Genomic DNA, 27187 nt, shown 5'->3' on the forward strand with positions numbered 1-27187 from the left:
ATGTGGAAGTAGGTCGTGCCCAAGGGTTAGGCAAGCGAAGAATTCCCAAGTATTAAGATCCCAAGAAGTTGCAGTGTCTGACAGGATTGTAGATGAATGGTTCAGAGAACCAACACGTTGATAAATTAGACACATGTGCAACTCTTGGGTATCTTTACTGTGGAAACGTTTCGTCACACGACCTACTTCCACATTGAACAAATGTGACACCACCTACAACTGCTGCACCTCTTCTGCCTATGGTATATAAGCTACTTCTCCGCACATATGCTGTATTCTGTTCAAGATTGATGGACTGACCACATCGACTCAAGGCTGAGGGACTGATTACCTCATTCTCCTCCTGTTCTTCACGATTCTCCTTTGTATGGACTGATGAAGCCACTGTGTGGCGAAACGTTTCTTCAATAAAGATACCCAAGAGTTGCACACGTGTCTAATTTATCACTCCATCACTGTCTTGCCAATGGGGCCCCGATGCTACAATTAAAAAACTGCAATATATCTCCGCCCCTCCTTCAGCATTTATTATCAGCAAGAATTTCCTTGTCCAGCCTCAGTGAAAAACAGATAAGATTATTATATTTTCACATGACATTTCATTAAGAAATTACATAAAAACTCTTAGGAACTGACCCTCTGTATCAGGTCCTTGTGCAACACTAACACCATCTGGACAGCAGCCATATGTGTAAGTATTACAAGGGCACCCACTGTAGTCCTCCCCAGCTGCAGGTGTGTGGGTGTCTGGACAACAGCCATACTGTGTGTACTGGCATCCACATCCAGCATTATTTGGCCCTCTAGCTACTGTTTCATTGTCTGGACAGCAGCCAAATGCACTGTACTCACATCCACAGCCTGATGGTGAGACGATACAATCTTTTAGTGAATTTCCCGTTAAAAGCTAATAAAACAAGCATTTTTCCTAACAAATGAACTTCTCTATTGACAGTCCAATTCCTATGAATAATGTAGAGATTTTCATGATATACATGTGACTAATAGTGAGAAAAATATCAATATATGAATGCTCTTACTACATATAATTTCATTTATTGCACTGTAGATAGTTAATGAACATTCTACACCGAAATGATCTTGAGTAATGTTAATGGTTCTGTAAATAATTCTGAAATTGTGTAAATACCATATCTTAAAGAATCATTAAAAAAAAGGCTTTGCACATTTTCTTTTTCTTTTATTATGATTCCAAAGGTAACTGAATATAATTTTTGGTTTTGCTATGAGTCCTTCATTTGTATATGAGTACTGCATATAATGTACTTGAGTATGTATTGTCTAGGAGCCAGAGGGTGAAACTGGAATTGTTAACTAATCCAAATTTCTACAAACATATTAACACTCAGGGTACCCAATACAGAACCAATAAATATCATCATCACAGCACTGAGCATATTTTAGAATTAACAGAAATCCAAGAAGGTCACCACAAAAATGGCAATATATTTTTTTGACCATAACTTCATTTCTACAGAATTATTCCTCCATAAGCCATGCATGTCGTAAAAGGCGACTAAAATGCTGGGAGCAAGGGGTTAGTAACCCCTTTTTCCTGTATAAATTACTAAATGTAAAAAGAAGGACTTTTGTTTTTCTTTTTGGGCCACCCTGCCTAGGTGGGATATGGCCGGTTTGTTGAAAGAAGAAGAGGAAAATTAACTGACAAGATGGGTGCTGGTGTATTCTCCACATACAATCTGTAGAATCTCATATTCATTAATGTAATTCTCCAAGATGATAAGCCTTGTATATGTAAACAAAATAGTATGTTACAATTTTGTTGTTCATGTTATGTAATTTCATTTTAAGTTAAGTGCCAATTTTAAGGAATGTATCTTGTGAATTTAACGAGAGCTTACCATAATTGCATGTTCCAGAAAAGATGTGCCAATTGGCCCCTTTATGGTGTTAAGATCTAACTTTCAGAATGCATAAGCAGTGTTGCCATCAATTGTTTTAGGTGTTGGAAAACATTAGGAAGATCACTGATGTTAAGATGAAGTAAGAGGGGGCTACAAATACTGCTTTTATAGACTTAATTGTTTAATGGAAGAAAAGAAGAAGTGCATATATTAGTGCGTATTGCTCTGCTAATATTGGATAAAGTTGTTTTCATGACAATTAATTACATCAAATTTTAATTTAAGAAGAATACTGTTATGGTTAACAGCATTAAAGGCCTTTCTTAATGATTTAACTCTGGGAGATCAAGCATTTTTAATCATACCTTGTGTGGGACAGCTTAAAAAAAAATAAAAAAAAATAAGTTTGAAAGAGCATATTTTCTTCTTTTGAACCTGACTATTCTCTTTCAAGCAACTTTCCTTGCTTGATTTTAATATATATTGGAAGTTCTTATAAGTATTACATTAAGTTATATAGTAATATAATTTTTGTAGATTACCTTTTTAAATATTTTTGACAATATTGACAAATTTGATATTGGTATGTTATTTTTAAAATCTGAAAGAGCTTTATGGACTGTGGCTACCCTAGCTCTCTTCGGAAAGTCTGGGACAGTTTGGTATTTAAGTGATTTCCTGAAGAGTACTGCTATAACTATTGCTAATTAATCAATCTGCAATGCTGGACACAATGGAAGGGACAAATGATATTTGTTGATTGCTACTGTGTGGTAGGCAGAGGAGGATACATCAATGCAGTGAACAGAATTATTACCTTGAAAATTTGGTCCCTGTGCATCAGTAATGTCATCTGGGCAACACCCAAATGCTGAAGAGAGACAACATCCTTCATCATTTCGTCCATGTGCAGCAGTATAATTGTCTGGGCAACAACCAAATGATGAGAATATACAGTCAGGAGGAATCTCTGTTGTTGTTGAGGTTGTCATAGTTATAGCTGTTGTCACAGATGATTCTGAAATAAAGTATAAATAATTATCACACATTTTTTCTATTTTTAACACACTGGCCATTTCCCACCAAGGCAGGGTGACCCAAAAAGAAAGAAAAACCCAAAAAGGAAGAAAAATATTTTCATCATCATTCAACACTTTCACCATCACTCATACATAGTCACTGTCTTTGCAGAGGCACTCAGATGTGACAGTTCAGAAGTCCCTCCAAACTGCCAATATCCCAAATCCTTCCTTTAAAGTGCAGGCATTGTACTTCCCATTTCTAGGACTCAAGTCCAGCTAACCAGAAAAAAGTTTATGACCACTGTCAGCCTCAGAGTTAAGTAGAGCTTACTGAATTTAGTATCTTTCTGCACAAATGTTAGATAACTAATTTATTTTGCTTAGGCACCAATTCTAATGGTTAAACAGGGTCTTCAAATATAAATATGACCTCAGAATTATGCATTTTGCAGATCGGAGAGTATATCTCATCATGCACATCAAACATGTACTACTGTACATTATGTAACAAAAATCATCATAAATGCTTGTTTCAAAATCATAACCATAAACATATGCATCAATAATTATAATGTGATAAATGGTTTAAAAATCCGACAAGTTGTAGATTGAGACACTTATGCAACATATGGGAATCTTTACTGAGGAAACGTTTTGCCACACAGTGGCATCATCAGTCCAATACAAAGCAGAAAGGTGTAAGGAGAGGAGGAGTTTGAGGTTTAGTCCATCAATCTTGATGGACTGAACACGTCGACTCCAGGCTGAGGGACTGATTACCTCAAACTCCTCCTCTCCTTACACCTTTCTGCTCTGTACTGAACTGATGATGCCACTGTGTGGAAAAATGTTTCCTCAGTAAAGATTCCCCCATGATGCATAAGTGTCTCAATCTTCAATAATTATAATATACTATACTAGCACATTTGTCTTCTTCAATAGGTTATGTTTTAACTCAGCTAAATTATTAATAAATCTGCCATCAAACTCTTAAAATGCTTTTATGTATTCATATATAGGAACTATAACTTACTTACACTTGTTACCACTTTTGACAACTCTAGTGATTTAAACTCAAAAAAGGGTTTCATAAAAAATTCCGCCTAAAGAAAATTCTTCCTTAATGACTATCTGATTTACAGAGCATAACATTATGGCATACCTTGAATATGCAATGTAGATTCCTCTTCCTAAATAGGATTCAAAGTGTGACATTTTACTGTTTTTAATACAGCATGAACCTTTCACCACATCAAAAAACATGGGCAACAAAAACTGTGATGTACTATCTAGATTTTATTTTTCCCACCAAGGTAGGGTGACCCAAGAAAGGAAACACACTCACCATGTATATGCAGTCATTTACTGATAATGTTTCACCAAAACAGTGGACTTTATCAAGTCATTTATTTGTGACTTGATAAAAGCCCATTGTGTAGGCAAAGAATCATCAATAAAGGATGGATGACTCTTTATCATTAGCCTTGCAAGTTTTCAATATCATGTCCTCCAACATTATTTATCTGGAACTGGGTGGTTCAGATACTGTGTTTGTTTGTGCCATTATGACATTCTCTTTACTAAGTACAAATTTTAAGTTCCCCATGAGCAACTACATGTGAATGTAGGTGGAAGGAAGCATATATTGAATGCAAAAGTGCAAGATACATTCTATTAGGACCTAGACAAGAGGAACTTGAGTAAGGCATGTTCTTAGTAAGTCACCAACACACAATTGTAGAAACAAGTTTTAAAAAAGCAGACTAATTCCTCAATAAAACACACAAACCTTATCACAGCTACATTTTGTTTAAAACTTACCACTAAAAATGCCAAGGAACTGAAATAGCAAAACAACTCTAACCTGTTATTTGTTCTGAGGGTGATTCTTCAGTTGCATCAAGACAGCCTTCAGAGTCAGGGCCTTGAGCTGCTGAAACACCATCAGGACAGCACCCATATTTGGTCTCATTACAGAATTCGCATGGACCAGATCCTTCACACTCAAAGCTACTACATCCTGAGAAGTTTTCACCTGATGCTGGAGATACACCATCAGGGCAGCAACCAAACCTAAAAGAGCAGTTTAAATAATATTTACCCTTAGAACTTAAAAACTTGCAAAGAAAGAAAAACATCAAGCATACTAGAATAAAACTGAAAAGGTGAATAAGTCTTAACCTTTAACACACAGAGGGCAAATTTCTAAGTCTCCACCTTGACTGCAGTCTCAAATTCTAGACCCACACACAGCAAATATCCAAGAAAGTCTCCAAAACAGTAGGCATCCTTTCAAAGATACGGTATTATGCACCCCAAATGGCTCTTCTTGTTCTTTACCACTCTCTCATTTACCCTTACCTCACCTATGGTATTTGTGCATGGGGCTCAACCACAGCAAATCACCTTAAACCTTTAATAACCAAACAAAAAGCTGCAGTATGATTGATTACCAACTCTTGCATAAGACAGCACAGCTGTTGTTCCATCACCAGCTTCCCTACCAGCAAAGAGGGAGTGGAAGTGGCATGAAGATAACTTATTTCATTCCAAATTTATTATGTTTTCATGCTACTAACAGTGGAATTCAGCCACCCAGCACACTAAGTATATTTAACCCAGGATTACTCAATAAAGTCAAACATGTAACTTATTTCCATGTTTTGAGAACTATTACACTTTCAAACAACTGTAATATTATAGGTATTCATGTATGTACAGTGTTAGAAGACCAAAGTTAAAAAAAATAGAATAAAGCGTAATTTCACCAATATACATATACCATATATTCAATACATCTAATATCATAAAATACAGTGGAACCTCGGTTTATGAATGCCCTACCATGCGAATTTTTCAGGATACGAACAGTCACTTGGTCGATTTTTTGCTTCTGGATATGAACAAAATTTCAGGATGCGAACTTCCTCCTCAAGGGAGGTTCCTTGGTGAGGGGCTCTTGATCTAGGGAATTGGATCTGTGCTCCAGTTCCCTAAATTATTAATAATAATCATAATTATAATTATTATAATAATACATACTTTTTTTTTTTCAACAAGTCGGCCGTCTCCCACCGAGGCAGGGTGACCCAAAAAACAAAAACTTTCACCATCATTCACTCCATCACTGTCTTGCCAGAAGGGTGCTTTACACTACAGTTTTTAAACTGCAACATTAACACCCCTCCTTCAGAGTGCAGGCACTGTACTTCCCATCTCCAGGACTCAAGTCCGGCCTGCCGGTTTCCCTGAACCCCTTCATAAATGTTACTTTGCTCACACTCCAACAGCACGTCAAGTATTAAAAACCATTTGTCTCCATTCACTCCTATCAAACACGCTCACGCATGCCTGCTGGAAGTCCAAGCCCCTCGCACACAAAACCTCCTTTACCCCCTCCCTCCAACCTTTCCTAGGCCGACCCCTACCCCGCCTTCCTTCCACTACAGACTGATACACTCTTGAAGTCACTCTGTTTCGCTCCATTCTCTCTACATATCCGAACCACCTCAACAACCCTTCTTCAGCCCTCTGGACAACAGTTTTGGTGATCGCGCACCTCCTCCTAACTTCCAAACTACAAATTCTCTGCATTATATTCACACCACACATTGCCCTCAGACATGACATCTCCACTGCCTCCAGCCTTCTCCTCGCTGCAACATTCATCACCCATGCTTCACACCCATATAAGAGCGTTGGTAAAACTATACTCTCATACATTCCCCTCTTTGCCTCCAAGGACAAAGTTCTTTGTCTCCACAGACTCCTAAGTGCACCGCTCACCCTTTTCAACTCATCAATTCTATGATTCACCTCATCTTTCACAGACCCATCCGCTGACACGTCCACTCCCAAATATCTGAATGCATTCACCTCCTCCATACTCTCTCCCTCCAATCTGATATCCAATTTTTCATCACCTAATCTTTTTGTTATCCTCATAACCTTACTCTTTCCTGTATTCACTTTTAATTTTCTTCTTTTGCACACCCTACCAAATTCATCCACCAATCTCTGCAACTTCTCTTCAGAATCTCCCAAGAGTACAGTGTCATCAGCAAAGAGCAACTGTAACAACTCCCACTTTTTGTGTGATTCTTTATCTTTTATCTCCACACCTCTTGCCAAGACCCTTGCATTTACTTCTCTTACAACCCCATTTTTATTTTTTTTATTATCACACTGGCCGATTCCCACCAAGGCAGGGTGGCCCGAAAAAGAAAAACTTTCACCATCATTCACTCCATCACTGTCTTGCCAGAAGGGTGCTTTACACTACAGTTTTTAAACTGCAACATTAACACCCCTCCTTCAGAGTGCAGGCACTGTACTTCCCATCTCCAGGACTCAAGTCCGGCCTGCCGGTTTCCCTGAACCCCTTCATAAATGTTACTTTGCTCACACTCCAACAGCACGTCAAGTATTAAAAACCATTTGTCTCCATTCACTCCTATCAAACACGCTCACGCATGCCTGCTGGAAGTCCAAGCCCCTCGCACACAAAACCTCCTTTACCCCCTCTCTCCAACCTTTCCTAGGCCGACCCCTACCCCGCCTTCCTTCCACTACAGACTGATACACTCTTGAAGTCATTCTGTTTTGCTCCATTCTCTCTACATGTCCGAACCACCTCAACAACCCTTCCTCAGCCCTCTGGACAACAGTTTTGGTAATCCCGCACCTCCTCCTAACTTCCAAACTACGAATTCTCTGCATTATATTCACACCACACATTGCTCTCAGACATGACATTTCCACTGCCTCCAGCCTTCTCCTCGCTGCAACATTCATCACCCATGCTTCACACCCATATAAGAGCGTTGGTAAAACTATACTCTCATACATTCCCCTCTTTGCCTCCAAGGACAAAGTTCTTTGTCTCCACAGACTCCTAAGTGCACCACTCACTCTTTTCCCCTCATCAATTCTATGATTCACCTCATCTTTCATAGACCCATCCACTGACACGTCCACTCCCAAATATCTGAATACATTCACCTCCTCCATACTCTCTCCCTCCAATCTGATATCCAATCTTTCATCACCTAATCTTTTTGTTATCCTCATAACTTACTCTTTCCTGTATTCACCTTTTTCTTCTTTTGCACACCCTACCAAATTCATCCACCAATCTCTGCAACTTCTCTTCAGAATCTCCCAAGAGCACAGTGTCATCAGCAAAGAGCAGCTGTGACAACTCCCACTTTGTGTGTGATTCTTTATCTTTTAACTCCACGCCTCTTGCCAAGACCCTCGCATTTACTTCTCTTACAACCCCATCTATAAATATATTAAACAACCACGGTGACATCACACATCCTTGTCTAAGGCCTACTTTTACTGGGAAATAATTTCCCTCTTTCCTACATACTCTAACTTGAGCCTCACTATCCTCGTAAAAACTCTTCACTGCTTTCAGTAAACTACCTCATACACCATACACTTGCAACACCTGCCACATTGCCCCCCCCTATCCACCCTGTCATACGCCTTTTCCAAATCCATAAATGCCACAAAGACCTCTTTAGCCTTATCTAAATACTGTTCACTTATATGTTTCACTGTAAACACCTGGTCCACACACCCCCTACCTTTCCTAAAGCCTCCTTGTTCATCTGCTATCCTATTCTCCGTCTTACTCTTAATTCTTTCAATAATAACTCTACCATACACTTTACCAGGTATACTCAGCAGACTTATCCCCCTATAATTTTTGCACTCTCTTTTATCCCCTTTGCCTTTATGCAAAGGAACTATGCATGCTCTCTGCCAATCCCTAGGTACCTTACCCTCTTCCATACATTTATTAAATAATTGCACCAACCACTCCAAAACTATATCCCCACCTGCTTTTAACATTTCTATCTTTATCCCATCAATCCCGGCTGCCTTACCCCCTTTCATTTTACCTACTGCCTCACGAACTTCCCCCACACTCACAACTGGCTCTTCCTCACTCCTACAAGATGTTATTCCTCCTTGTCCTATACACGAAATCACAGCTTCCCTACCTTCATCAACATTTAACAATTATTCAAAATATTCCCTCCATCTTCCCAATAACTCTAACTCTCCATTTAATAACTCTCCTCTCCTATTTTTAACTGACAAATCCATTTGTTCTCTAGGCTTCCTTAACTTGTTAATCTCACTCCAAAACTTTTTCTTATTTTCAACAAAATTTGTTGATAACATTTCACCCATTCTCTCATTTGCTCTCTTTTTACATTGCTTCACCACTCTCTTAACCTCTCTCTTTTTCTCCATATACTCTTCCCTCCTTGCATCACTTCTACTTTGTAAAAACTTCTCATATGCTATCTTTTTCTCCCTTACTACTCTCTTTACATCATCATTCCACCAATCGCTCCTCTTCCCTCCCGCACCCACTTTCCTGTAACCACAAACTTCTGCTGAACACTCTAACACTACATTTTTAAACCTACCCCATACCTCTTCGATACCATTTCCTATGCTCTCATTAGCCCATCTATCCTTCAATAGCTGTTTATATCTTACCCTAACTGCCTCCTCTTTTAGTTTATAAACCTTCACCTCTCTCTTCCCTGATGCTTGTATTCTCCTTGTATCCCATCTACCTTTTACTCTCAGTGTAGCTACAACTAGAAAGTTATTAGTACATACGTACTAATAATAATAATAATACATTGCAGCAGGCCTGTTGGCCCATACTAGGCAGGTCCTTCACAATCCATCCCACTAACAGAATATTTGCCCAACTCAATTTTCAATGCTACCCAAGCAATAAGCTTTGATAATTCTATTTGCTCATATGTTGCATAAGTGTCTCAATCTTCACCTTGTCAGTTTTAAACCATTTATCACATCTGTCAGACACTGAAACATCATGGGATCTTGATACAAAGAATTCTTCAACACTTGTCCAACCTTTGGACAAAGACCTACTTAGACTAGTGGATGGTTCCACTATGACCCCACCTCCTCCTGCTTCGCCTCTCCTGACTACAGTATACAGTAGACTCTCGGTTATCAGCCATTCCTGTTATCGGCCAACTCAGTGATCAGCTGGTTTTTCAGCTTCCAGTGATCGGACGTTATTTCGGTGATGGGCCATTTCGGATGCATCCATCCGCCGGCTGGGACTGCTTGCGCGTCAGTTTGCCCATGTCCCTCGGTGGGTGAGGAAGCTTCTGCTCATATGTCCAAACATTTCACACATTTTCCATTGTTTTTGGTGTTTTTTTGCAGTGCAACTGCAAAATAAGTAACCATGGCACCATGCTAATAAAGTTCCTTTGGTAAAGAAAGTGAGAAACACCATGGAATTTAAGCGTGAAGAGATTGAAAAAGGTGAGTGGTATGCAGGTGCTGGAACTTGCCAAGATGAATGGGAAAAACAAATCTACCATTACATCCATCCTGGCAAAGAAAAAACAAATCAAGGATGCTAATGTTGTGAAAGGAGTAACTTTTCGAATGAAAAAAGGTCACCAATAATGGAAGAGTTGGAAAAGTTGTTGTTATTGTACATTAAGGAAAGAGAATTAGTGGGAGACGGTGTTATGGAATCTATTATTTGTGAGAAGACACGGCAGATACATGCGGATCATGCAAAGAAAATGCCTGGAACAAGTGCTGCTGTTAGTGAATTTAGGGCCAGCAAAGGCTGGTTTGAGAGATTTAAAAAGCATAGTGGCATACACAGTGTTGTAAGGCATGGAGAGGCTGCAAGTTCTGACAAATGAGAGACAGAAAAATTTGTGCAGGAATTCCAGGGGTACATGAAGGCTGAAGGATTCAAACCCCAATAAGTGTTCAATTGTGACGAAACAGGCCTCTTTTGGAAGAAAATACCAAACAGGACCTACATTATGCAGGAGAAGACACTGCCAGGACACAAGCCTATGAAAGACAGGCTTACTCTTTTGTTGTGTCGTAATGCTAGTGGCAATTTTAAAGTGAAGCCTTTACTGGTGTATCGCTCAGAAAATCCCAGAGTGTTCAAGAAAGGCAATGTCATCTAGAATAGACTGTGTGTGATGTGGAAAGCTAATCATAAGGTATGGGTCACAAGGCAAATTTTCAAAGAATGGGTTAATGATGTGTTTGGTCCAAGTGTGAAAAAATATCTCCTGGAAAAGAAATTGCCACTCAGGTGCCTCCTGGTACAGGACTATGCTCCTGCACATCCTCCAGATTTGGAAGACCAAGTGTTTAGGGACTTCAGTTTTATAAAAGTGAAGTTCTTGCCCCCTAACTCCACTCCTCTCCTCCAGCCCATGGACCAGCAGGTCATTTCTAACTTCAAAAAACTGTACACAAAAGCAGTGTTTCAAAAGTGCTTTGAAGTGACCTCGGACACTCAGTTAACCCTAAGAGAGTTCTGGAGGAATCACTTCACTTTCCCCCCTTACAGGTAAGGCTTGGGAGGGAGTGACTTCCAAGACTTTCAGCTCTACCTGGAGAAAACTGAGGCCAGGTTGTGTCCAAGAGAGGGATTTTGAAGGGTTTGAGGCTGTCCCTGGGGTTGGAGGTGAGTGGCGAGGATGTGGAAGAGTTGGTGGAGGACCACAGGGAAGAGCTAACCACTGAAGAGATGCAAGAGCTTCAACTTGAACTGCAACAGACTGCAGTTGAGGCTTCAGAGGAGGAGGAAGAGAGTGTGAAGGAGGTGCCTTCTTCAGAGATTAAGGACATTTGTGCAAAATGGAATGAGGTGCAAAGTTTTGTAGAGAAATACCACCCTGACCAAGCTGAAATAAGCCATATCTGCAATGTGTTTAGGGACAAAACCCTGTCCCACTTCAGGGAAATCATAAACAGAGGCCAGAAACAGAGCACTCTTGACAGATATGTTGCGCGACAGGGGTCCAGTGACTCTCAAGCTGGTCCTAGTGGCATTAAAAGACAAAGAAGGGAATTAACCCCAGAGAGGGACTTGTTAGTACTTGAAGTCCTTGTGGAGGGGGATTCCCCTTCCAAACACTAACTCTTCCCTCTTTTCTCCTCCCTATCTTCCAGAAGCCAGCATTAGTCTTCAATAAAGGTATATAATACTTATATAATTGTTTCACCTCACTCACACATAATCACTGTTTTTGCAAAGGTGCTCAGAATACAACAGTTCAGAAGCATATACGTATAAAGATACACAACATATCCCTCCAAACTGCCAATATCCCAAACCCCTCCTTTAAAGTGCAGGCATTGTACTTCCCATTTCCAGGACTTAAGTCCGGCTATATAAAAATAACCGGTTTCCCTGAATCCCTTCACTAAATATTACCCTGCACACACTCAAACAGCTCATCAGGTCCCAAATACCATTCATCTCCACTCACTCCCATCTAACACGCTTGCTGGAAGTCCAAGTCCCTTGCCCACAAAACCTCCTTTACCCCCTCCCTCCAACCTTTTCAAAGACGACCCCTACCCCGCCTTCCTTCCCCTACAGATTTATACGCTCTCTATGTCATTCTACTTTGATCCATTCTCTCTAACTGACCAAACCACCTCAACAACCCCTCTTCAGCCCTCTGACTAATACCTTTATTAGCTCTACACCTTCTCCTAATTTCCACACTCCGAATTTTCTGCATAATATTTACACCACACATTGCCCTTAAACAGGACATCTCCACTGCCTAAAACCGCCTCCTCGCTGCAACATTTACAACCCAAGCTTCACACCCATATAAGAGTGTTGGTACTACTATACTTTCGTACATTCCCTTCTTTGCCTCCATAGATAACGTTTTTTGTCTCCACATAGACCTCAACACACCACTTGCCTTTTTTCCTTCATCAATTCTATGATTAACCTCATCCTTTATAAATCCATCTGCTGACACGTCAACTCCCAAATATCTGAAAACATTCACTTCTTCCATACTCCTCCTCCCCAATTTGATATCCAATTTTTCTTTATCTAAATGATTTGATACTCTCATCACCTTACTCTTTTCTATGTTCATTTTCAACTTTCTACCTTTACACACACTCCCAAACTCATTCATTAACCTTTGCAATTTTTCTTTAGAATTTCCCATAAGCACAGTAACATCAGCAAAAAGTAACTGTGTCAATTCCCATTTTGTATTTGATTCCCATTAATTTAATCCCACCCCTCTCCTGAACACCCTAGCATTTACTTCTTTTACAGCCCCATCTATAAATACATTAAACAACCATGGTGACATTACACATCCCTGTCTAAGACCTACTTTTACCGGGAAGTAGTCTCCCTCTCTTCTACACACCCTAACCTGAGCCTCACTATCCTCATAAAAACTCTTTACAGCATTTAGTAACTTACCACCTATTCCATGTACTTGCAACATTTCCCACATTGCTCCGCTATCCACTATCATATGCCTTTTCTAAATCCATAAATGCAATAAAAACTTCCCTACCTTTATCTAAATACTGTTCACATACATGCTTCATCTATACATCCCCTACCCACTCTAAAATCTCCTTGCTCATCCGCACTTCTACATTCTGTCTTACCTCTAATTCTTTCAATAATAACCCTACCGTACACTTTTCCTGATATACAGTACTCAGTAAACTTATTCCTCATTAATTTTTACAATCTCTTTTGTCCCCCTTCCCTTTATATAAAGGGACTATACACTCTTTCCGCCAAATCCTAGGTACCTTCTCCTCTTTTATACAGTTATTAAACAAAAATACCAACCACTGCAACACTATGTCCCCCCCTGCTTTTAACATTTATGTCATGATCCCATCAGTTCCAGCTGCTTTACCCCCTTTCATTCTACGTAATGCCTCAGGCACCTACCCCACATTCACATTCTGCTCTTCTTCACTCCTAAAAGATGGTATACCTCCCTGGCCAGTGCATGAAATTACCGCCTCCCTTTCTTCGTCGACATTTAAAAGTTCCTCAAAATATTCTCGCCATCTACCCAATACCTCCATCTCCCCATCTACTAACTGACAAATCCATTCGTTCCCTAGGCTTTCTTAACTTGTTTAACTCACTCCAAAATTTTTTCTTATTTTCATTAACTGAATTTCCATTAATTCTTATGGGAAATATTATTTCAGTTTTCCATTTCGGTCTTAGGCTGACTTTCTGGAACGGATTACGGCCAATAACCGAGGGTCCACTGTATAAGCCACTTCTACGACCCTATGCTGCACCTTATACAAGATTGATGGACTGAACACATCGACTCCAGGTTGAGGGACTGATTACCTCAAACTCCTTTCTTTACATCTTTCTGCTTTGTACTGGACTGATGAAGCCACTGTGTGGCAAAATGTTTCTTCAATAAGAATAAACGCTACCCAAGCAATAAACCTTAATAATTCTATTTGCTCACGTGCAAGTCCCACTCAAATCCAGCCTCACTCCCTCATGTATTTATCCAACCTAAATTTGAAACTACCCAAGGTTTTAGCTTTGATAGGACCTTGATTAGCTTTAAAAAGAGACTGGACAAATATACGAGTGGGAGGGGTTGGGTATTTTTTTGTACCTCTGTATGCTCAAATTGTAAATAAATAAATAAATAAATAAATAAATAAATAAATATAATAACATAAGAAAGGAGGAACACTACAGTAGGCTTGTTGGCCCATACTAGGCAGGTCCTTCACAAATCCAACCCACTAACAAAATAAACACACCCATGCAATAAGTGTTGACAATTCTATTTACTCATCTTGACTGTGTGCTAATGGAATTACAGGAAGCTGACATCAAAGAAATGCTGAACATTGACAATGATGCACCTGTTGTGCATTCCTTGAGTGATGGTGAAATTAGATGAACTGTGATAGATAAATAAGCCATAGAGTTGATATTAGTGTCATATTGAAGTATTTTGTCATGCCTCTTGAGAACAGGAATTCTGCTGGAATGGATTAACGCCATTTCAATTAATTAAAATGAGAAAAATTGACTCAGCATATGAACAAATCGGGATACGAACAAGGTCACGGAACAGATTAAATTCATAAGCAGAGGTTCCACTGTACTAGCGTACATAGTGTTAAACATTAACCCTTTGAGGGTCTGTCCCGTAGATCTACGGCTTTACGTTCAGGGTCCGAACCGTAGATCTACATCATGAGCTCAGCTCACTCTGATAAACTGTGAGTGGTACATTTGGGCCAAGATATGAGAGAATACATCTATGTGGTATGTGTGCACCACATAAAACAGATCCTGCAGCACGCTGTGTATAATGAGAGAAAAAACTGAAATCATGATTTTTCGATTAAAATAGCGAATTTGCAGTGTTTTTTCGTATGTTTTTTATAGTTCTATTTGCGATTTCTTGGTCTCATTTGATAGAATGGAAGACATATTACAGAAATAGAGATAATTTTAATTGGTTTTAGCACTGGAAATGGCTTGAAACTGAGCTCAAAGTAGCAGAAATGTTAAATTTTTGCCGATATTCAAGAGTAAACAAACGACCTCACACATCTAATACACGCCAGCTGGTGGGTCTAATATGCATTCACAAATATGGTGATGATATTTATACAATTATTACAGTATTGCGTAACAGTAAATCATCTATTTTTTGGTGTGAATAAAAATTCATTATGTGAATAAAAAATCAAAATGGAATTTATTTGTAAAGCCTTAAAACATAACTAATGAACAGAGGAAATGTTAGTTTAGTTCCAGGAATACCTACATTGTTTATTCTGGACCCTATTTTGAAATTGGAATATTTTGAACTTTGTGTTAAATTGGTCAAATTAACAATTTCCGATCACTTTAATTCGTAGTTGGAACAGTTGACTTGGCGATTTCTTGTGCTCAATCGATAGAATAGAAGTAATACTAGTGAAATAGCTAAGAATTTGGTTGACTGGAATAATGTAATTGGCCTAAAATGGGAGTCGAAGTCGGCAAAATCGCTGATTCGTAAATATCGCTGACACATCAAAATTCGCGAGAGCATAATTTCGTCAATTTTCCATCAAATTTCGTACTTTTTGTTTTATTTCCTTCACAAAAAGATTCTCTACCATTTCCTAAGAAAAAATAAAAAAAATTTTTTTTTTTAAATTCTTGGACACTGGGGCACCACTTCAGATTTGGGCCTTGGACCCTGAAGGGGTTAATAATAACTTAAAAACTGAAACTCAATCATAATTTGGCATCAATAAATTGCAAAATAGAAATATTGCTGGTGCATTTATGCCGCTGTTACCAACAAGTGATAATTTTTTTGCTAACTTCAACACACCATAAAATTTTAAGTTATTATCAGATTCCACAAATTTTAAGTCTTATTCAGTTCATAAAAATGCACTTTTTCATTCTATAAGATTTTTTTTTAAAGTTTTCCACTCACATACAGAGGATTTTTTTTTTTTTTGGTGGGGGGAAGGGGGGGGAGATGACACAGTTCATATGTTAATAAGCAATTACTAATAAATGAACAGTCATGGGTAACTGCTGTGTGTGTGAATACACACCCTGCTGGTTTATAATTACCCTGCCAATGCTGCTGTAATGAGGTATTCTGTATACAAAGAGGTCTGAGAGTCTTGATCATAATCAGAAAAAGTTTTACTAACTTTTGTAAGCTATTGTATTATGACACAACAGAGTTGCTGGTAGACAGCAACCACCCAGGGAAGTACTACCGTCCTGCCAGATGACTGTGAAACAAAAACCTGTAACTGTTTTGCATGATGGTAGGATTGCTGGTTTCTTTTTCTGTCTCATAAACACGCTAGATAACAGGGATATCTTGCTACTCCTACTTACACTTTGGTCACACTTCACAGACACGCACATGCATATATATATATACATACATCTAGGTTTTTCTCCCTTTTTCTAAATAGCTTTTGTCCTTTTTATTTCTTCTATTGTCCATGGGGAAGTGGAAAAGAATCTTTCCTCCGTAAGCCATGCGTGTCGTATGAGGCGACTAAAATGCCGGGAGCAATGGGCTAGTAACCCCTTCTCCTGTATACATTTACTAAAAAAGAGAAGAAGAAAAACTTTATAAAACTGGGTTGCTTAAATGTGCGTGGATGTAGTGCGGATGACAAGAAACAGATGATTGCTGATGTTATGAATGAAAAGAAGTTGGATGTCCTGGCTCTAAGCGAAACAAAGCTGAAGGGGGTAGGAGAGTTTCAGTGGGGGGAAATAAATGGCATTAAATCTGGAGTATCTGAGAGAGTTAGAGCAAAGGAAGGGGTAGCAGTAATGTTAAATGATCAGTTATGGAAGGAGAAAAGAGAATATGAATGTGTAAATTCAAGAATTATGTGGATTAAAGTAAAGGTTGGATGCGAGAAGTGGGTCATAATAAGCGTGTATGCACCTGGAGAAGAGAGGAATGCAGAGGAGAGAGAGAGATTTTGGGAGATGTTAAGTGAATGTATAGGAGCCTTTGAACCAAGTGAGAGAGTAATTGTGGTAGGGGACCTGAATGCTAAAGTAGGAGAAACTTTTAGAGAGGGTGTGGTAGGTAAGTTTGGGGTGCCAGGTGTAAATGATAATGGGAGCCCTTTGATTGAACTTTGTGTAGAAAGGGGTTTAGTTATAGGTAATACATATTTTAAGAAAAAGAGGATAAATAAGTATACAAGATATGATGTAGGGCGAAATGACAGTAGTTTGTTGGATTATGTATTGGTAGATAAAAGACTGCTGAGTAGACTTCAGGATGTACATGTTTATAGAGGGGCCACAGATATATCAGATCACTTTCTAGTTGTAGCTACACTGAGAGTAAAAGGTAGATGGGATACAAGGAGAATAGAAGCATCAGGGAAGAGAGAGGTGAAGGTTTATAAACTAAAAGAGGAGGCAGTTAGGGTAAGATATAAACAGCTATTGGAGGATAGATGGGCAAATGAGAGCATAGGCAATGGGGTCGAAGAGGTATGGGGTAGGATTAAAACTGTAGTGTTAGAGTGTTCAGCAGAAGTTTGTGGTTACAGGAAAGTGGGTGCAGGAGGGAAGAGGAGCGATTGGTGGAATGATGATGTAAAGAGAGTAGTAGGGGAGAAAAAGTTAGCATATGAGAAGTTTTTACAAAGTAGAAGTGATGCAAGGAGGGAAGAGTATATGGAGAAAAAGAGAGAGGTTAAGAGAGTGGTGAAGCAATGTAAAAAGAGAGCAAATGAGAGAGTGGGTGAGATTTTATCAACAAATTTTGTTGAAAATAAGAAAAAGTTTTGGAGTGAGATTAACAAGTTAAGAAAGCCTAGAGAACAAATGGATTTGTCAGTTAAAAATAGGAGAGGAGAGTTATTAAATGGAGAGTTAGAGGTATTGGGAAGATGGAGGGAATATTTTGAAGAATTGTTAAATGTTGATGAAGATAGGGAAGCTGTGATTTCGTGTATAGGGCAAGGAGGAATAACATCTTGTAGGAGTGAGGAAGAGCCAGTTGTGAGTGTGGGGGAAGTTCGTGAGGCAGTAGGCAAAATGAAAGGGGGTAAGGCAGCCGGGATTGATGGGATAAAGATAGAAATGTTAAAAGCAGGTGGGGATATAGTTTTGGAGTGGTTGGTGCAATTATTTAATAAATGTATGGAAGAGGGTAAGGTACCTAGGGATTGGCAGAGAGCATGCATAGTTCCTTTGTATAAAGGCAAAGGGGATAAAAGAGAGTGCAAAAATTATAGGGGGATAAGTCTGTTGAGTGTACCTGGTAAAGTGTATGGTAGAGTTATAATTGAAAGAATTAAGAGTAAGACGGAGAATAGGATAGCAGATGAACAAGGAGGCTTTAGGAAAGGTAGGGGGTGTGTGGACCAGGTGTTTACAGTGAAACATATAAGTGAACAGTATTTAGATAAGGCTAAAGAGGTCTTTGTGGCATTTATGGATTTGGAAAAGGCGTATGACAGGGTGGATAGGGGGGCAATGTGGCAGATGTTGCAAGTGTATGGTGTAGGAGGTAGGTTACTGAAAGCAGTGAAGAGTTTTTACGAGGATAGTGAGGCTCAAGTTAGAGTATGTAGGAAAGAGGGAAATTTTTTCCCAGTAAAAGTAGGCCTTAGACAAGGATGTGTGATGTCACCGTGGTTGTTTAATATATTTATAGATGGGGTTGTAAGAGAAGTAAATGCGAGGGTCTTGGCAAGAGGCGTGGAGTTAAAAGATAAAGAATCACACACAAAGTGGGAGTTGTCACAGCTGCTCTTTGCTGATGACACTGTGCTCTTGGGAGATTCTGAAGAGAAGTTGCAGAGATTGGTGGATGAATTTGGTAGGGTGTGCAAAAGAAGAAAATTAAAGGTGAATACAGGAAAGAGTAAGGTTATGAGGATAACAAAAAGATTAGGTGATGAAAGATTGAATATCAGATTGGAGGGAGAGAGTATGGAGGAGGTGAACGTATTCAGATATTTGGGAGTGGACGTGTCAGCGGATGGGTCTATGAAAGATGAGGTGAATCATAGAATTGATGAGGGAAAAAGAGTGAGTGGTGCACTTAGGAGTCTGTGGAGACAAAGAACTTTGTCCTTGGAGGCAAAGAGGGGAATGTATGAGAGTATAGTTTTACCAACGCTCTTATATGGGTGTGAAGCGTGGGTGATGAATGTTGCAGCGAGGAGAAGGCTGGAGGCAGTGGAGATGTCATGTCTGAGGGCAATGTGTGGTGTGAATATAATGCAGAGAATTCGTAGTTTGGAAGTTAGGAGGAGGTGCGGGATTACCAAAACTGTTGTCCAGAGGGCTGAGGAAGGGTTGTTGAGGTGGTTCGGACATGTAGAGAGAATGGAGCGAAACAGAATGACTTCAAGAGTGTATCAGTCTGTAGTGGAAGGAAGGCGGGGTAGGGGTCGGCCTAGGAAAGGTTGGAGGGAGGGGGTAAAGGAGGTTTTGTGTGCGAGGGGCTTGGACTTCCAGGAGGCATGCATGAGCGTGTTTGATAGGAGTGAATGGAGACAAATGGTTTTTAATACTTGACGTGCTGTTGGAGTGTGAGCAAAGTAACATTTATGAAGGGATTCAGGGAAACCGGCAGGCCGGACTTGAGTCCTGGAGATGGGAAGTACAGTGCCTGCACTCTGAAGGAGGGGTGTTAATGTTGCAGTTTAAAAACTGTAGTGTAAAGCACCCTTCTGGCAAGACAGTGATGGAGTGAATGATGGTGAAAGTTTTTCTTTTTCGGGCCACCCTGCCTTGGTGGGAGTCGGCCAGTGTGATAATAAACAAATAAAAAAAAAAAAATTTTCTCTTACCTAACTTACCCCAGCCCAACTAAACTAAAGGTCAATAAGTAAAGTATCTACTGACACAGTCACAAGAAACACTTTTCATTGGAGCTCTTGGTTGAAGCATCAAAAATGGCAGGTGGGCATTTATGCTTAAATTTGCATTAGGCTAAGTAGGGAAGAGCAAAAGATTATTTCATTGTTATACTGCATCTTCCATGTAGTTTTCATTGTACCTATGTGCATATTTAAGCACTATGGTGGCCCGGTGGCTTGGTAGCTAAAGCTCTCGCTTCATGCACAGAGGGCTTGAGTTCGATTTCCGGCAGGTGGAAACATTTCGACGCGTTTCCTTACACCTGTTGTCCTGTTCACCTAGCAGCAAATAGGTACCTGGGTGTTAGTTGACTGGTGTGGGTCGCATCCTGGGGGACAAGATTGAGGACCCCAATAGAAATAAGTAAGACAGTCCTCGATGATGCACTGACATTCTTGGGTTACCCTGGGTGGCTAACCCTCCGGGGTTAAAAATCTGAAGAAAATCTTATCTTATCGTATGTAGGTCATGTGTACTATATTACAAATGAAAAGGAAGTAGTAAACTTCCTTCGAGATGCAAACCTTACAGGGTCTGACTAACATTAGTGACCAAATCTTTATGCTACGTTAGTGTATGTTATTACTCTGTTATTGAACTAATCCCTGTACTGTCACTTCCAGGATAGTGTTTACTACCTCACTGTCTCATGTTTCTCACACAGTTCCTTGTGTCTCAAATTGTGAAATCTTTCCAGACTTTCCATTTACAATTTATTATTGCTAATAATTTCTGTATTAATATCCGTATTACCAATTCCTTGTACCATCTTTTACTAGCTGGTACCAACTACCTCATATACTATTTCTTTTTGTACTCTTAATTTCTCCAAGTTTATACCATAAGGCATATCTTACTCCCAGATTATTTTTATATCATAGTTACTATCTATCATTTTAATTTTCTTCAACCCTTTGACTGTTTTGGTCGTATATATACGTCTTACGAGCCACCATTTTTGACGTATATACAGTGGATCCCCGAGTTTCGTGATTAATCCGTTCCAGAGGGTCTGCCGAATGTCAAAATTGCCGAATGGCGAAACCATTTTCCCCTTAAGAAATAATGGGAATAAAATTAATCCGTTCCAGACATCCAAAAATATTAAAATAAAATATTTTTTCAAATTAAATAAAGATTTACATACTGAAAACAATGAGAAATCAAGTACACACATATATAAAATAATAATAAGATTACACTTACCTTTACTGAAGACTTCTGGGTGGATGGAAGATGGGAGGAGAGGATAGGAGGAAGGTGTACACTATTGTTTGGAAGGAGAATCTCCTTCCATTATGACTTCAGGTACCAAGTTCTTATCTAGGGTTACTTCCCTTCTTTGTTTTTTAAAGACACTGGGAACAACTTGAGAGTGACTGGACCCCTATCGCACAAAATATCTGTCCAGAGAGCTCTGTTTCTGGCGTTTCTTTAAGATTTGTCTGAAGTGGGACACAACACTGTCATTGTACATGTTGCCAATACGGCCTGCAACAGCTTTGTTATTGTTAAGTTCATCCATAAATGCTTGCACTTCAGTCCACTTTGCACAAATGTCCTTAATCTTCAAAGAAGGCACCTTCCTCCATCTCTCTTCCTCCTCCTCTGCAGCAATTTCCTGAGCTGTGATCTCTTGCTGTTGCAGATGAAGCTCTTGCAGCTCTTCAGTGGTTAGCTCTTCCCTGTAGTCCTCCACCAACTCTTCAACATCCTCGCCACTCACCTCCAACCCCAGGGACTTCCCCAATGCCACAATAGATTCCACAACTGGTATAGGCTCCTTAGGGTCAGCCCCAAACCCTTCAAAATCCCTCTCTTGTATACATTCTGGCCACAATTTTCTCCAAGCAGAATTCAAAGTCTGCAAGTCACTCCTTCCCAAGCCTTACCTATAAGGTTTATGCAAGTGAGGATATTGAAGAGATCTTTCCAGAACTCTCTTAGGGTCAATTCAGTGTCTGAGGTCACTTCAAAGCACTTTTGAAAGGTGGACTGTTTTTTGAAGTTTGAAATGACCTGCTGGTCCATGGGCTGGATGAGAGGAATTGTATTAGGGGGCAAGAACTTCACCGTGATGAAACTAAACTCCTCCACTATTTGCTCTTCCAAGTCTGGAGGATGAACAGGAGCACTGTCTATTACCAGGAGGCACTTGAGGGGCAATTTATTTTCCAGGAGGTATTTCTTCACACTGGGGCCAAACACTTCATTAAACCAGTCTAGGAAAATTCCCCTTGTGACCCTTGCCTTATTGTTAGCCTTCCACATCACACACAAATTACTCTTGGCAACACTGTTTTTCTTGAACACTCTGGGATCTTCAGAGTGATACACCAGTAAAAGCTTCGCTTTGCAATCCCCACTAGCATTACTACAAAACATGAGAGTAAGCCTATCCTTCATAGGCTTGTGTCCTGGGAGTGCCGTTTCCTCCTGCGTGATGTAGGTCCTCTTTGGCATTTTCTTCCAAAAGAGGCCTGTTTTGTCACAATTAAACACTTGTTGGGGTCTGAATTCTCCAGTGTCTATGCACTCCTTAAACTCCTGTACAAACTTCTCAGCTGATTTTTTGTCAGAACCGGCAGCCTCACCATGCCTTATCACACTGTGAATGCCACTACGTTTCTTAAATCTCTCAAACCAACCTTTGCTGGCCTGAAAATCACAAGCATCACCACTTGTTGAAGGCACTTTCTTTACGAGATCGTCATGCAACTGCCTTGCCTTTTCACATATTATCGACTGCATAATACTATTTTCTGCTAACTGTTTTTGGGTAATCCACACCAATAATAACCTTTCAACTTCTTCAAGGGCTTGCCATCTCTTTTTTATCAGCATATCTACCCCTTTCACAACAACAGCACACTTTATTTCCTTTCCCTTCGCCATGATCGAAGTGATGGTTGAATGGGGTTTGCTATACATCCTGGCAAGTTCTGTAACATGCACTCCACTCTCGTATTTGTCAATGATTTCCTTCTTGATTTCGATCGTGTTCCTCGCTTTCTTTACCAAAGGGCTTGCACTAGCTTTCCTTGGGCCCATGGTGACTTATTTAGCAGTTGCAAGCACAAAAAACAATGGATTATTATGAAATGTATTGTATGAACCAGTGGGGTGATGGTAACATGCTGGTAAACAATGGCACACTGAGTGTGAATGGTGCGGGAGACTGGCTTTGTGTGTGCGGTGATGGGCAGACGGGTACCAAACGGTCGCCGAATCACGAGTCCAATCATGAACCACGAGGCAAAATTTTGTCAAAAAAAACTTGCCGAAAGTTGGATTTCACGAAAGTCGATGCCAACGAAACTCGGGGGTCCACTGTATACTCATAAATTCTAGCGGCTTCAAATCAAGCAGGAGAAAGCTGGAAGGCCCACATGTGAGAGAATGGGTCTGTGTGGTCAGTGTGCACCATATAAAAAAAATCCTGCAGCACACAGTGCATAATGAGAAAAAAAAAACTCCAACCGTTTTGTTTTTAATTAAAATGTCGACTTTGTGGTCTATTTTCGTATAGTATTTATGGTTGTATTCTCGCTTTCTTGGTCTCATTTGATAGAATGGAAAACATATTATAGAAAAGAACCTTGAAATGGAGCTCAAAGTAGGGGAAATGTTTGATTTTTGACGATGTTCAAAGTAAACAAATGATGTCATTTTCCAATAAATGTCTAAGTAGCCATTCTAATATGCAGTCACAAATGGGGTGACATTATTTATACAATTATTACAATATTGCAGTAGTCTGCATAACAGTAAATCTTCTATTTTTTGTTTGAATAAAAATTCAAAATAGAAAGCAAGAGTAATATCAGAGGGACCTGGACATGTGACTGATGAAGAAAGGAAATGTTATTTTAGAGCCAGGAATGTCTGCATTGTTCATTCTGTACTCTATTTTGAAACTCATATTTTTTAATTTTCGTGAAATTGGCCAAATTGCCAATTTCTGACCACGTTATTGGATAGTTGAAATCGGTAAATGGGCAGTTTCTTGTACTCAATCAATAGAAAAAATGGAGCTCTAAAGAAATAGCTATGAGTTTGGTCAACTGGAACAATGGAATTAGCCGAAAATAGGGCTCAAAGTGGGCAAAATCGCCAATTCGTAAATATCGCGTAGGTTGCTAACTTCGCGAGAGCGTAATTCCGTCAGTTTTCCATCAAATTTCGTTCTTTTGGTGTCATTACAATCAAGAAAAGATTCTCTCTCATTTCATAAGAATTTTTTTTTTCTGAAATTTTGCGACACCAGGAGACACTTCAGGATTTGGGGTTGCGACAGTCAAGGGGTTAACACTACATAATTTTAGTCCCTTTATATATTTCACAATATTCTCCTGAAATAGTTCTCTACATACCTATACCTTGTATTGCCCTTTATTCAGTTTTTACTATATTCTTAATTTTAATATCAATTAAAGGGCAAATTCAGGTGCTAGAATATTTTTCCCCTTATTCATATAGTCACAGTTGATGAAATAATTAAGGTGCTACAGTATCTTATTTTCTTCATTTGTTTTTATAATCACTAGCTCAGATACTACAGTATTTTACTTTCTTTCATTTATTATTATATATATTCACTAGCTCCTTTATTTTAGCCTTAAATATCTACCATTGTTCATATACTCACATTTGTTAAAATAATTAAGGAGCTTGTTCAGGTACTAAAGTGTATAATTTCATTGTTTTTTCTATAATTTTCCCTAGTTTAGAATATCTACATAGTTTTATTCCTCAATCTAGTTACATATTCGCTATAATTCTTTGATTACAAGCATTGTTCTTATACCAACCTCCCATTTGTAACAATCCATTAGTCAGTAAGATAAAAGTAGATAAGTATCATAATTCTTAATAACATAATATCTTATTAAAAAATCTAGTTGTAGAGTCACTCTCATTCTTATGAATACAGGCATTGATCCTGATGTAAACTTTTTCTTAAATGAATTACATGAATCAAACAACAACTGAAATTATTATACAACAGACCAAGCAAAGACATTACTCAGAGCAAACAATAACATAACTATCTTTAATCACAATGTCAGATCCCTGAGCAAACATTATGATGACCTCACAGCATTACTCAATTCCCTTTATTCCAGTCTGTCAATCATCATACTCACAGAAACCTGGTTAAAACCTGGTATTACAGATGTCTATGCCATTCCTGGTTACACAGCCATACTCAACTGTAGGACAGACCAGCTAGGGGGTGGAACACCCATATACTACTCAAATTAACTTGAATATACCTATAAATCTTGTACAAGGGATGAGCATGGTGAATATATCATTTTATTTATTTATTTATTATCACACCGGCCGATTCCCACCAAGGCAGGGTGGCCCGAAAAAGAAAAACTTTCACCATCATTCACTCCATCACTGTCTTGCCAGAAGGGTGCTTTACACTACAGTTTTTAAACTGCAACATTAACACCCCTCCTTCAGAGTGCAGGCACTGTACTTCCCATCTCCAGGACTCAAGTCCGGCCTGCCGGTTTCCCTGAATCCCTTCATAAATGTTACTTTGCTCACACTCCAACAGCACGTCAAGTATTAAAAACCATTTGTCTCCATTCACTCCTATCAAACACGCTCACGCATGCCTGCTGGAAGTCCAAGCCCCTCGCACACAAAACCTCCTTTACCCCCTCCCTCCAACCCTTCCTAGGCCGACCCCTACCCCGCCTTCCTTCCACTACAGACTGATACACTCTTGAAGTCATTCTGTTTCGCTCCATTCTCTCTACATGTCCGAACCACCTCAACAACCCTTCCTCAGCCCTCTGGACAACAGTTTTGGTAATCCCACACCTCCTCCTAACTTCCAAACTACGAATTCTCTGCATTATATTCACACCACACATTGCCCTCAGACATGACATCTCCACTGCCTCCAGCCTTCTCCTCGCTGCAACATTCATCACCCACGCTTCACACCCATATAAGAGCGTTGGTAAAACTATACTCTCATACATTCCCCTCTTTGCCTCCAAGGACAAAGTTCTTTGTCTCCACAGACTCCTAAGTGCACCACTCACTCTTTTTCCCTCATCAATTCTATGATTCACCTCATCTTTCATAGACCCATCCGCTGACACGTCCACTCCCAAATATCTGAATACGTTCACCTCCTCCATACTCTCTCCCTCCAATCTGATATTCAATCTTTCATCACCTAATCCTTTTGTTATCCTCATAACCTTACTCTTTCCTGTATTCACCTTTAATTTTCTTCTTTTGCACACCCTACCAAATTCATCCACCAATCTCTGCAACTTCTCTTCAGAATCTCCCAAGAGCACAGTGTCATCAGCAAAGAGCAGCTGTGACAACTCCCACTTTGTGTGTGATTCTTTATCTTTTAACTCCACGCCTCTTGCCAAGACCCTCGCATTTACTTCTCTTACAACCCCATCTATAAATATATTAAACAACCACGGTGACATCACACATCCTTGTCTAAGGCCCACTTTTACTGGGAAAAAATTTCCCTCTTTCCTACATACTCTAACTTGAGCCTCACTATCCTCGTAAAAACTCTTCACTGCTTTCAGTAACCTACCTCCTACACCATACACTTGCAACATCTGCCACATTGCCCCCCTATCCACCCTGTCATACGCCTTTTCCAAATCCATAAATGCCACAAAGACCTCTTTAGCCTTATCTAAATACTGTTCACTTATATGTTTCACTGTAAACACCTGGTCCACACACCCCCTACCTTTCCTAAAGCCTCCTTGTTCATCTGCTATCCTATTCTCCGTCTTACTCTTAATTCTTTCAATTATAACTCTACCATACACTTTACCAGGTACACTCAACAGACTTATCCCCCTATAATTTTTGCACTCTCTTTTATCCCCTTTGCCTTTATATCATAGCTAAATTTAAATCAAAAGACCTGCAAAAAACCCTCACAGTTATAAACATCTACAGAGTACCACAGTCAAACATTTACCACTTTAGTGAAAAAATTAGGA

General features: G+C 39.5%; 1 protein-coding gene across 6 annotated transcripts in view; it reads right to left on the bottom strand.

The window, feature by feature from the left end:
• The window catches only part of Ppn (proteoglycan-like sulfated glycoprotein papilin), a 504188-nt gene that overhangs the window by 220149 nt on the left and 256852 nt on the right, over positions 1-27187 (bottom strand). For all 6 annotated transcript variants that reach the window (XM_070095679.1, XM_070095654.1, XM_070095670.1 and 3 more), the window contains 3 exons: positions 4773-4981; positions 2704-2904; positions 637-861 (listed from right to left, as the gene is read on the bottom strand). In XM_070095679.1, coding sequence (XP_069951780.1) covers positions 637-861; positions 2704-2904; positions 4773-4981 — 635 coding nt within the window. The remainder of the gene's footprint in view (positions 1-636; positions 862-2703; positions 2905-4772; positions 4982-27187) is intronic.

Source organism: Cherax quadricarinatus, chromosome 4 (assembly GCF_038502225.1).
Source record: "Cherax quadricarinatus isolate ZL_2023a chromosome 4, ASM3850222v1, whole genome shotgun sequence".
Classification (NCBI taxonomy): Eukaryota; Metazoa; Arthropoda; class Malacostraca; order Decapoda; family Parastacidae; genus Cherax; species Cherax quadricarinatus.